This window comes from Zootermopsis nevadensis, unplaced genomic scaffold (genome assembly GCF_977971745.1).
Source record: "Zootermopsis nevadensis isolate Lab colony 2312 unplaced genomic scaffold, Znev_1.0 Znev_ptg000022l, whole genome shotgun sequence".
NCBI classification, from domain to species: Eukaryota; Metazoa; Arthropoda; class Insecta; order Blattodea; family Termopsidae; genus Zootermopsis; species Zootermopsis nevadensis.
Genome location: NW_028259154.1, coordinates 24,773,900 through 24,786,249, shown reverse-complemented (window position 1 = coordinate 24,786,249; position 12,350 = coordinate 24,773,900). Strand labels below are relative to the sequence as shown.

The window sequence follows — 12,350 nt, the reverse complement described above, 5'->3', positions numbered from 1 at the left end:
CTGTTTCCGATTTTATAATTATACCTTCAGCTGTGTTACTGGAATCTTTTATCTAAGGGTTGTACTTAAAATCTGTGGTGAGAGTTACCTTCCTTAATTTTTATTTATTTATTTAGTGTTCTGTCTGACGACAGGTCCATATGAACAGGATCCTTCCATCCTTTTCTCGGACTGGGACCTGTTCATATACGTTCTTGGCAGATGATCCAGAAGTGGTTTGCCATTGCCTTCTTCTGTGTGTGAATGGAGTAATTGTTGGGATGCCACGGAGAAACCGGGGGAGCCCCCGGAGGAAAACTCCGTGTTGCCTAGACCACGGCCTTGCCCAACACAAGTTATAAATTCGGGCACCGCCGGGAATCGAACCCGAGAGTCTGAATGTGTATCAAATGCTATTAATACAACATAAAATAATAATATTTAGCACCGTCTCATAGAAAGGGCTCGTGTGTCAGTGGCATAGTTATCTGTAGTATTTATTGCCACGTGAATACTTTCTAAGACTCCTCAGAAACAAGCGCATTGATCGTTTCAATACGTGTGTGTGAACGTAAAATTATTAACTCATGAAAATATTTGAAGACAGAAACAATTGCCCTTCAGACCACGCACTCCAATTGGACTGGGAAATAATCAGTGGCGACAGAGGTAAATGTGAGACTATTATAACGGTCTTCAAGACGTTTCGATGAATTTTATCGGGTTGTCATTCTTCTGGACTTAACTAATCTCATTGCAATGGTTGGAGTCTATACTTTGCTTTGTATTTATTTCTCTTTAAGGAAATGAAACTTCCTGGAATATGTAAGCACCGTTCGTGAAGTCTATTTTATGTTTACCACTCAACAACAATAACACTTGCTGGGGATTGGATCTTGATAGTACTTTAAGTGGAAGAAGGCGAGTTTTATGAAGCGTCAAATTTGTTGACGGCAACAAAGTTTGATGGTATTTTCATGTTGGATGCGGTTCCAAGCGCTTAATATTCATGCCATGATGTTATGTTGCAGACTTCGATCCGCCCTTCTATCTCCAGACGCATCTGACATCTAGCGGAGAAATTGAGAATGAGAAATGGCGCTACAGTCTCCCCGTCTGCGACATTACAGGTCTCCAAAACAAAAGAAATTTAAAACAGATTCGATGAAAATGCATTACTATTGTCTATCTAACTCTCAAACACACAATAGGACGTGTTCTATTTTTTTTTCAAAGTCAAAATGACATTATGAATGTCTTCATTTGATTTTCATTCAAATGCTTTGACACTCAATTGTCAATTTGAACATTGCATGACGGAGTTTAGAAAAGCACTTGACTTATCTAAAATATGTAGGTTTCTCTTTTACAACAGCCTGACAATGAATGTTTATTTATAACTATAGTAGCTTCAGTTGATTTGCATTTTGAAATGTTTATTAGAAATATTTAGCAATTTAACATACACATTTTATTAAAGTATTTAATTTTAAAGTTCTTAAATTCACTCGAGACAAAAACATATTTTCGAATCAAACTATCAGGTATTCCTTTTCAGCTGTTTCGCTAACCTATGTGATCTTTCAGTACAAGAAATGAGTTTGAACAGCAACTTACAAACCGAACAGTTTCCCCGAAGGTTAAACATTTCTCACTACTTGATTTCAGTGGAAATGAAAAGCCAAAAAAATTCTATTGTAAGTGCCAAATGTGTTCCACCTTTTTACATAAATGAATGTGTATAAATCCTGATTATGCAATCAGCACGAAAAAAATGTCACTCACTGCACATCACTTATTTGAGAATGCTATGTTTTATTAAGACGTCGGTGACGGGGAAAATGGTGCATGATTTGGTATTTTCACTGGTGATTTCACGACAGATGTTTTTCATGCACTAAACAACTGCCTTGTGTATGCCGCATGGAATTAGCGTTACGTAGTTGGTAGACACGAGGTTCTGCGAGCCAAATACATCTCTCTGATGCCATTCTTTTCTGAGATAAAAGCATCAGTGTTATCAGTTTAAAGGTTTTGTTTCCCCTAAGAAGATAATGTTGCTTTACTTTCAACTTAATATTATTGTAACCAGAGCCCTTAATTATTGTGTCATGATTTAAATTTTTTAAGAAAAATAATGAATTTTATTTAATAAGGCGGATTTAGAGTCAATGAGTAGTTTCAAGACTAAATCATAAAACTGAACATTAAAAACCTGTTTTGTTGCATTTCAGTGTCAAAATTCGATTGAATAATCTAATCCGTTTGTGTGATTGTTCTAAGTAACTTAGAGTCTTCATAATATAATTGTTGAATTTTTGCGTTAATTGCATATAACATTCTTTTGGGCTATACTGCAACTGTATAAATTTTCTACGAGGAATTTATCAAAATTGCTTCTATATGCACCAAATATGTGAGGAAAATGTTTTACTTCAGTAACATTGAACTCTGATAACAAGCTTATGACAATGTACAATTTTTAATCTCCTTGAAATACGTATTCATATTTTTAAATCTGGCTTTTCTAGAATGCATTAAATAATTAATAATATTCGTAGAATACAATACAAATGTTTTTCTTACATTTTCCCCGTTAGAAAAGAATGGCTCGAGATTCATGCAGACCGGATGTCTTGAATTTTCTTCACTGCAGTGAACTTGATTAGACTGGAAGAAGGTCTAACAATGCATGTCGCTGTGGAATGCTCTGATTACTTCATGAAGCTACTCACTGAGGTCTCTGCTGGCGTAACAATGGTTTTGTTGAGATAACTTCATCCTCATGCTACTTTAAATATTTTTTCTCGTTTTCAGCAAGATAATTTCAGTTTGCGGCTACGTCACGTACCCGCAGGTCGCTGATCTCTGTGTGTACCATCTGCTTTCGCATCTAACAATTGTTAATTTTTCCCACAGAATGTAATTGTGGGTTTCGTACGATTCTCAGAATAAAAAGCGATCTTTTCCTCCAAACGGTATTAACCAGTTGGTCTTTCTTTAAAACAAAAAAAAAACAGAATTTTTAAAAATTATTTTGATGAGCTCTGTGTTTCGAGATATTAAGTACAGTCTCACGATGGAGTGAATTAACTGATTTTTGTATCACTTACATTTTTTTTATTCCATAACAGAACGAGCGCGAAGTAATTTTTGCACAAAATGAAGTAAGCAATCTTAGAACTAATTTTATTACAATTATTCAAGGTCAAAACTTAGATTAAGAACGCAGTTGGATCTACATCTGGAACTTCTTTATCTAACGTTTTTATGTATAGATTTTAAAACTTATAGTAAAAATAAATGACGACAGTGCGAAATCATATGCTAAAAACCCGCATATATGGCTGGTGATGTTGTACTCAGGCATGTTTCGACATAGGCGTATGACAGAGAGGAAGTTTATCTTCCAGGTTTCTTTGTCAGTAAAAAATTATTCCCTGCGGAAGATTCACAAGTATTGTGACGTAACAGAGGAAAATAATAACCCTAAGTCCTTACAGGGGCACAGAGACTCAGCTCCATTTGATGAAACTCGTATTTCTGACTGAGAAATTTATATTTTGTAATTTTGTTTTACTTCTCACGAGGGAAGATCTTGTTATGATTTTGTGAAAGTACAAATAATAAAAACTTCCAGAATGTTCGTTTATGTTCTCGACTAAGGAAATAAAGAAGTCTAGATATATGACAACAGTCCGATCCTATCGTGATGTTTAAGTCTGCATTAACTTGTTAGCTTTGTTTTACTGTTTCACAGCACGGTAGAAAACCCTTACATAAATTTACTAAAACGATATTCAAGCTAACGCGAGACTTCGCTTTAAAGCTCAGTAAGATATTTTCTCGGTCTTAATAGCTGTGAACGCACACAAAATTATGCATTGTCATGTGTCTCTGAATTTTCCTCCGCTAGAATAAAAGTTTCCACACTGTAGCATAATATTATTGTGTAGGTTTTATTATTCCAACTGAAATACGTATTATAATTTAAATAATTGAGAGTAGGTTACTTTGGAATAACAATAGATGACACCAGTGCTTCAGTTGATTATAGTTTAATGCTGATCGACATTTCCATTTCTGGCACGCAACTACATTATTTTGCTCTAGTCAACATCGCAGTAATTTTCAAACTCAGTGCTTCTGAATGTTCTTAAAATACGCGTTAATTGTCAATTAAACATGAACGTTACATTGGATGAAAGTTTGTCGTTCAGGTGAAAGCTCGTGACAGGATAAAATAATCGGTTTTAAGGGCAGACCGTCTCAGTTAGAAAAGTTAACTGCAAGTCTTTTATGACATCAAATGAATACGAACAATTGTAAGAAAATAATAGTTTATTAAACAACGTTGCATAAATTAATGAGATGTCAAGGTGAGATTTCAGTTTCTCGCGACGACGCCGTCTGAAATGTCGCGACGCGTAGTCTGGTAGATACTGACCGACGTATCAGAGACGTTTATCTCCTCCGTCATTGCAGTGGTGGTGAAGGCCGTAAGCACATCCGAAACGTCGGTGAATATCTACCAGACTACGGGGCGCAATATCCTAGGAGGCAGCCGTAATCTTGTTTCCACCTCGAGTTTGACGACGTTCCTCGCTACCACTCACCCGGGTGGCTGTTGTTGTCTTGGTTGCAGGACGATGACGGCCATCTGCTTCGTGTGCAATTTGCCCATCCTGAGTCACCAGGTGGGGCTCGTGTGGCAGGGCGGAAACGGCTGGGACGATCTCGTCCGAGAGCAGGTGGAGGAATCGACGCTGCGACAACGGTTAGGGGCCGGGCGTCGCGACTCTGCTGCCCAGATCACCAGTATAAGCCCGCCCACAGAGACGCAGGAGACGTCGCCTCCCAGCTCAGGTACAGATCGCAAAGGAGCTGCTATCTGAGGTGGAAGTATAGGCAGTGCCTGAAGTACAGAAGTCAAATGTTTACCACTACGAAATTCTTAATACGTTTAGTTCAGTCACCTTATAATTAAAGCGACTTTGTTTCTTGAATATTTAAAATTAAATGTTGACCCTTCCTTAATTTCCTTCTGACTGTATCATTTAATCGAAGAAAATATGCAATATTTATCACAGGCTAAACATGTAATCGGTATAAATTTTAAATCAAATAACTACAAACACCGGAACGCACTTTACATGAAATATGAGGGTAATTGTACCTGAGTTGTGTAACGCATGGCGGGCGTTGTTAGAGGAAACTTGAAGGAGTTGAAGGAACAAGCGAAAAAAAGAACAACACTAATGATGACGTAAAAGGAATATGGTCCGAGAATATGGACTTGATTCAACTGACTAAGGATAATTTACAGTGGAGATTAATTAACGCCCAGAAGAAGTAGGAGTTTAATATTATGTTGTGTGTTTAAGGAACTGTCACCAGGCGTCGCAGAAGCTCCCTGGCGCAGCTGACAGACATCTTGCGGGAATGGAGTGGGAGCACGAAATGTTCCCGAAGCAAGGACCCTCAGCTGCACCGTCGAGAGACGCTGGCCGACATCGCCAAGAGCTTGCCATGGAGCCGCAGCTCCACGACCGACTCCACCACAGTGGCAAATCTCAGAAAGCGTCGAGAATCTTCGGCGGATCAGGGGATAAAACATCCCAAGTCACGCCGCGATTCTACAGCCATCAGCGACTTCAGGTCTGACCTGGCGCGTCTGTGGTCGTCCCGACGCGAGTCGGCCACAGTCATAACGGCGCGAGACCCTTCACAACAGCGTCGAGGCTCTGGGGAATCCGCCCGGAGCGGCCGCAGGGACTCCACCACGCTGATTAGCTCTCGGAGGGGCTCCGGTGAGTCGTCTCGCTCCGGAAGGAGGGACTCTATCAATACATCTGCCGTGACGCCTTCGCCACCCAAGTTACACCATCACCACCATCACCACCATCATCATCACAGAAGAAGGGATTCGCGCACGGGAGAACCCAAGTACTACAGACAGGAGCAGAGACCTTCGACCTCCAGCACTGCATCTGACAGCGGGCCCGGTGTCAGCCTGCTGATTACGCAGCCCTCCACAGCAGGTGCGGTCAGCCTCTGTTACCACAATTAAACTCTCTGCTTATTTCAGTGACGATTTCTTATCAGTTCGGAGGTCCTTACCGACGATTCAGAGGAATTTTACCACCTCCATATTCCTCCATGAATGTAGAGGCAGTATGTTCCTCCGAATCGTTGCTGTCTACCAGCAAGGAGGCCGAAACGTCGTCAGGCACTTGCTCTGTTTGGATGTTGAAGGTTTCGCCGGGTTGTCAGCGTCGGCCGAGCCTCAACACGCGTTGCCGCCACCCACCATCATCACCTCCTCCACAACGCCGCCCGCCACGTCTCCTAGCAACGCTGCACAACCCGTCCTTGTGCCCACTACGACCGCGACGTTGTCTTCCTCGCCCCCTGGCACGACGGCTTCAGCAGCCTCGGCCACCACCACTGCCAGCACACCAGTGACGAGTGCTCACCCGCTGCTGGCAACAAGGCGGGACTCCACCACGCAGGTACGCATGCCTCGAGGTCCCTAGTTCGTATCTTGACGAGGCAGTCGTCTAACCTGAATGAGATCTTGGACTCGAAGACCGGCGACGGTGATCAAGGACTTTCGTGGTAGATGCTGGGACAGTAACTTCAACTGGACCAAGACTGCTTCCATCCACATCGTTTCCAATTCATTATTCATCAGTTATAGTCTAGTCTACTGACAGTGTCTCTGAATAAAACAAACGCGCGCACAGAATGAAAGCTGTTAAATGTTCTTTCGTCTGTCATTTATTTATTTGCGTATTCTGGGTATTTCTTCACAGAAACCAGTCTTAATGAATATTTGATCGTCCTGTTGCTAAATTTTAAAAGCTAGACTATTTTTGATCAAACGCCGATTCAGAGATGTAGTGGTTTGCTTGGTCAGGGCCTCACGCCTAATGCAGCGGCGATAGATGATTATGTATGAGAGGTGGAATGATGATGAGTATAAGAAACCTGGGGAAATTCTGCTCTGCAGCTGCGTCATTGCCCACGAGTCTCAAATTTTATGTTAGTTTATTTTGTTGCCTTCTTGCACAGTCTTTTAACAAAGTCCGTGAATCTAGATTACGTTACGAACTTTGCATCAGTCTGTTCAATAGACGTCATGAAAAGTACGTTTAAAACCTAGATAAGCGGTTTGTTTGCAATTGCGTCTGCTTTCCGCCCTTTATTACATTCAATTCGTTTTCTATTCAGATATTTTTACATTTGTAAGCTCATTGTGTTATTAAAGCCTACACGGGCCTTTACAGATAATCATCTTATGCGTCTGATGTTTCTTTTATGGCATTGCCACGTGTTTGCGTTCTCGTAGCCGTCACATGACCTTTCCGCCTCCCTGCAGGTTTATTATAAAGGTCGCCGCGATTCTCGAAGCCATGCTTCCCCGGAGCGCCGTCCCAGCACTAAGGAGCCTTCACCCACCAAGTTTCCGCGTCTGCCCCGCCAATCCACGGCGATAGATGAAAGCGGACCCGGACCGTGGGGTCGTCGAGGCTCGCAGCCCACGCTGTCACCGGACCTCCCCGCGGTGGCCGCAGCTGTTGCCGCAGACGACAGCTCGGGGCGCAAGGCACGACGGGATTCCCTGTCGCCCGACTCGGCAAGCTACACGCGCGGCCGAAGGGACTCCAGAACACATCTGTCGCCCGACCGCACTGGAGCGGAACGCGACGTGTCTCCGGTGGGCCGCGGCCGGAGGGGGCGGCTGCGACGGCAATCGACGTCCATCACCGGCGGCTCCGGTTGCCGGGGCATGCCGCCTCGTTCGCCAGAGTCCTCGTCCACCTGTTCCTCGCGCGACCCTTCGCCCTGCAACAGGGCTTCGCCCGCACCCACCAGCCACGCCCCGATCATCCGTCGTCAGTCAACCACCGAGGAGATTCTGATTGCACGAGGCTTTCGTCGCCAGTCCACCACGGAGGAGATGATCCGGTGTAGGAATTTCCGACGACAGTCGTCGCAGAGCGAGGACCTGTCTCGCTCGCGAGGCAGAAGGGATTCCTCCGCGCAGATTATTGACGGCACGTTCGCCACCATGACCGTGGAGACTACCAGCACGTTTTTCGACACCAGCACGCAAACAGGTCAGTTCGCCGCGTCAATCTGTAAGTGTAAGATTTTTTCTTGTGCGATTTTTGGGGCGATGGCATCATCGGGCATGTGGGTCCACCACGAAGGGCTTTGCTAGGATAATTCAATTCTGTACGTAACTGGAGACGAAATTCAACACAAAAATTCAATGGGCTCTTTTTAACGCGCGGTGGTTAACTGTGTGTACCACTAACGTTACTTCTAAGCATAAATGTCTCTTATTTTCCCGCACACCGGGCCTTCTAATCCACTGATTTTTGTAACACGAAGTGTTTTCTCGGAAGTATGAATCACGTTTTTCAAAATCATGCAGTACAATCGAGTTTCGTGCTTTTAACGGTGCTCTTAATTGTTTGTATCATTTCCACTGAAATACCAGAAGATGCGCTTCTCGTTTAAAATGAATAGAAAATAGATGAATTGAAGTTTATGTTTGCAATAGATTCATATGATAAAGAAAAATGGATTATTTGGGTTTATAAAATTTGGTGTAAATTTTGCGTCGTACTTGTAAAAAGAAAAAAATACATTCAGTTTATATTTATGTGTAGTCGAAACACATTTTCAGAGGTCGTCTTCGCATTAATCATGATCCCACTCCAAATCCAGAGATGCAATATTCTTATGCATATTTGAAAAAGAAGATTTGCTGGCAACGCGTAAAACCCCACAGGAAATCGGTAGAATTGTTGATTGCGTCTCGTGTAATTAGTTGAGTTCGGATGTTGAGTGTCTCTCAGAAGTCATTGACGTTTTCCTCCGACCTGGAAGTTGATGGAGGTTTATCATTTAGCAAGATACGGAACACCACAGACGATCTCGGACTTGGACAGATTATCTGTCACAACCTAAACAACGAACACAAACGCGTTAATTCAGTTGGCCCAGGATGAACTTAGTCACGGGGGTCTTTCTGAAAACAAAATGGCGGTGAATTTCTTGATCAGTGGAATTTCTCTCAGCTTCTCTAGAAGGACTTTGTATCTTGAAGTTAGTCTGTCCCTTCTCTGATGATCTTGGCTAAAGTTTCATGTCTTTAGCCAGGCGATTAACATGTGCACGCAGCGAAGTCTATGGAAGTTGTTAGGTACGACGAGCGGCTCCTGTAACTTCCTGGTCTACGGAGTGTCAGGCCTTTCTCTTATCACGAGCTGCAGTCGCCTTCTCTATAAAAGTTTCGGCCTTGCTGTTGCAAAGGTGTTCAAATTCCCTTCTGACTACGAGATAGGAATGCCTCACGGACGTTTGATTCTGCTTTATTCTTGCGAGATCATTTAAACAACTACTTTAATGAAGCAAACGTTTTACGCTATCCGATTTCTAAGGGAAAGAATATTCGGCGTTTCTTATTTAGTGTTTATTTCACGACGATGTTAACAGCTCAGAGCGTGGAGTGTCAAACGATAAGATCATTAATGAATAATGAATTTTAATTAATATAGAACGAAGCTTTCGTGGCCTTGTTTAATTCCCTCACAATTTAAATGACAGGCGCGAGGAAAATCACGATAGACCTCGGTCAGGATATCGTGGAAGTTATTCGAACCCGAATCATCCAGGTTTGATAACGACTATGTTCAGAAAGATCATAGAACTTAACACGGTATAAAACTTAAAATAACAATGAAAGCATGGTATAAAATATCATTAACTTTAAAATGTACAACTCACATTTAAAATATCTGACAAAGTCAATGGAACAGAGTCCTTGTTGAGAAACTGTCACTCAACGGATGAGAAAGTTCCGAGCCTCCCTATGGTTCGTTATCTTGTTTACAAGGGTCATCCACCTTTCCCCGTCCTAGACCAGATGAACCCAGTTCGAAAACTCACACCCTACTTTTATAAGATCTATTGTCATCACATCTACGTCTAGGTCTTCTGAGTGGTCACTTAACCTTCAGGCTTTCGAGACAAAATTCTGCGTGCCAAGTGCACCACCCTTCCCACCCTCTTGACTGGATCGCTCTAATAATATTCGGAAAATAGTGAAAATTATCAAAGTGTTCATTACAAAACTTAGAACTGGACGAAAGCAATGAACAGGCAGTTTGGAGTACGCAGTGTTTTATTTATGAGCGTAGCCATATTTTGGTTATATACCTGGGATTTTTGTGGCTCTAACGTTGTAATGATAATATATACTTTATTTTTCGTGACAAGGCCCTTGTACGTATCCTGTAAAACGGAAGGTAATGTCTGAAATAAAAAATGCTATTGTCGACAGTCCCACAAGGAAGCATTCTCCATTTGAAATCATAAAAGAGATTAGGCAGTATGCTGTGCATCGTCATTAAAACAAGAGAAGACCGGTGCCGCTAGCATCCGTTCAGTGGCGCCAGGGTTGTGGCGACGCCACAAACTAATTCTTTATAGTTTTTTTGCTTTATTTTTCTGGAAAGCGGAGACCGAACTGCGAGGAAGTTTTGTGTAATTAATACATCATAATTTTTCTGTGCCTTTTTGGTGCTGTGTCTGGAAGCTCGCACTGTCATCTGAGAGATTCGGAGAGGAACTTCAAAGTCCTCTGCACTCTGTGAATTCTATAAAACACTCTGCTTGTTTATTTAAAAGTCACCCCCCTCTGTTTTGCAGAATTTCTGCGGAGAATGCTCGTCCATTCTAATTTCATTATTAGGTCTAGTTTTTGTTGAACATTTAATGTTTTTATAATAATTCATTCACCGTCCATACACAAACTTAAAATGTTGTTAAAATTTACTTAAAATTACATAAAATTACAACATTTTTTAGAATTAGATCTTGATACATTTCACATTTGACGACATGTTTCGGTGTATTACACCATCATCAGGTCAATCAATTTAAAAACTGTTTTAAAAGTTGTTGTACATCCTGCTCCGCGTATATTGATACGTTTGACTGTTTTGATATATAAAAAAAAATTTAATGTTTTAATACGTAACCCTTTCCGTACAACGAGCAAGATTTTGTCGCTCAATAAGTTAACAGCTTCTGTTCGAAATAGTCTTGTTTTTGTGTCTTGATGGAACTGCAGATCCGAGAGGTAACTGAAACAGCAAGAAATTACTCAGTGATCACGTGAATAAGTAACTTGGAAAGATTGCTGAATGCAGAAATAAGTACCTTTTCGAAGACTGTGTTAGTACAGTGCATTCACTGATAAAGTTGAACGCTATTGTAACTTTTGTACTTAAACTAAGTGGAAAATGGAACGAAGTTGTTCGGAAAATTTAAACTTTTAACTTATGACGTCTACAGAGGAGTCTGTACGGATCAGGTAGTAACGTGATTGGCTGTGAGTTTGGTTATTCAAGTTCGTTTGCGGGAAATTTCTCTCTTGTCCGTTTCCTCCCACACAACTTCCTGTCCAACGGATCACCGGACAGAAGTTAATCCATCCCTTGGAGTTTGCTTACGCCTTCGTAACCTGATTTTTAGTCACACTGTAACTCTGCGTTAATAGACGTAGTGCCACGTGCGTCGTTACATCTGGAAACCCCCCATCAGTTGGCCACAAAGACAGAGGCCAGAGACCCTGACACCTCTCGAAACCAAGTCCGCACACGAACCTTGTTCCTTAAACACCCACCGCCACGTGTGCGGTCCACCGCCTCTGCTTACGTGTTAATTAATTGCTCCCCGAAAGCTATCAGACGCTGCAGACAAGACAGGACAGATACGCGGGCAAGAGTGTATCAGGGGCGTTGACGAAAAGACGTCTCTGGAATAGGGGTGTCGACCTGCAGGCCAAAATGTGATGAGACACGCGGGATGCATAGTTAAGCCAGTTTATGTCTGTGTCTGTGACTTTTAACTTTGAACCTTTCGACGGACTCCAATGGAAATTTGCACCAACTCCATACCGCAAGAGGAACGTGTTATTACGTCGACAGCATTTACGTCTGAGATGCCAGTGACAATTTGGTGACTAAATTTTATTTATGGGTTAATGGAGATTGGAAATATTTTGAAATTTTTGTTAAGATAATTTTTATAATTGTAGGATTAGGCACGTGAATGCATAGAATCAGGACAACCTGTACCTTTAAAAGTTCCTAGGTCTATCTATTGCTTGTTATTATAGTTTAAGTCGTATTGAACGCACGGCTGAAATTATTGTGACGTCATTGAAAGCGCGCGAGTTTAAAAAGGCTGTGGTGAACGATGAGTGCACGATAAAATTTATAGTTCTTTTAATTAACGCATGGTCCTGGGGGCGGGAGGTGCACGACATAAAGAAATATCAGTAATGAAAA

General features: G+C 42.0%; 1 protein-coding gene across 11 annotated transcripts in view; it reads left to right on the top strand.

The window, feature by feature from the left end:
• rsh (Rap GTPase activating protein radish) overlaps positions 1 to 12,350 on the top strand; it is a 391,302-nt gene that overhangs the window by 185,549 nt on the left and 193,403 nt on the right. For 9 of the 11 annotated variants that reach the window (XR_015536567.1, XM_087353834.1, XM_087353839.1 and 6 more), the window contains 4 exons: positions 4,625 to 4,845; positions 5,364 to 6,020; positions 6,235 to 6,491; positions 7,361 to 8,102. Coding sequence is in view for 10 of the 11 variants with exons in the window: in XM_087353834.1 (XP_087209960.1) it covers positions 4,625 to 4,845; positions 5,364 to 6,020; positions 6,235 to 6,491; positions 7,361 to 8,102 (1,877 nt within the window). In the remaining variant the exon portion in view is untranslated. Of the gene's footprint in view, positions 1 to 1,010; positions 1,110 to 4,624; positions 4,846 to 5,363; positions 6,021 to 6,234; positions 6,492 to 7,360; positions 8,103 to 12,350 lie in introns of all 11 variants that reach the window. The other 2 variants (XM_087353838.1, XM_087353837.1) reach the window with 1 other exon arrangement.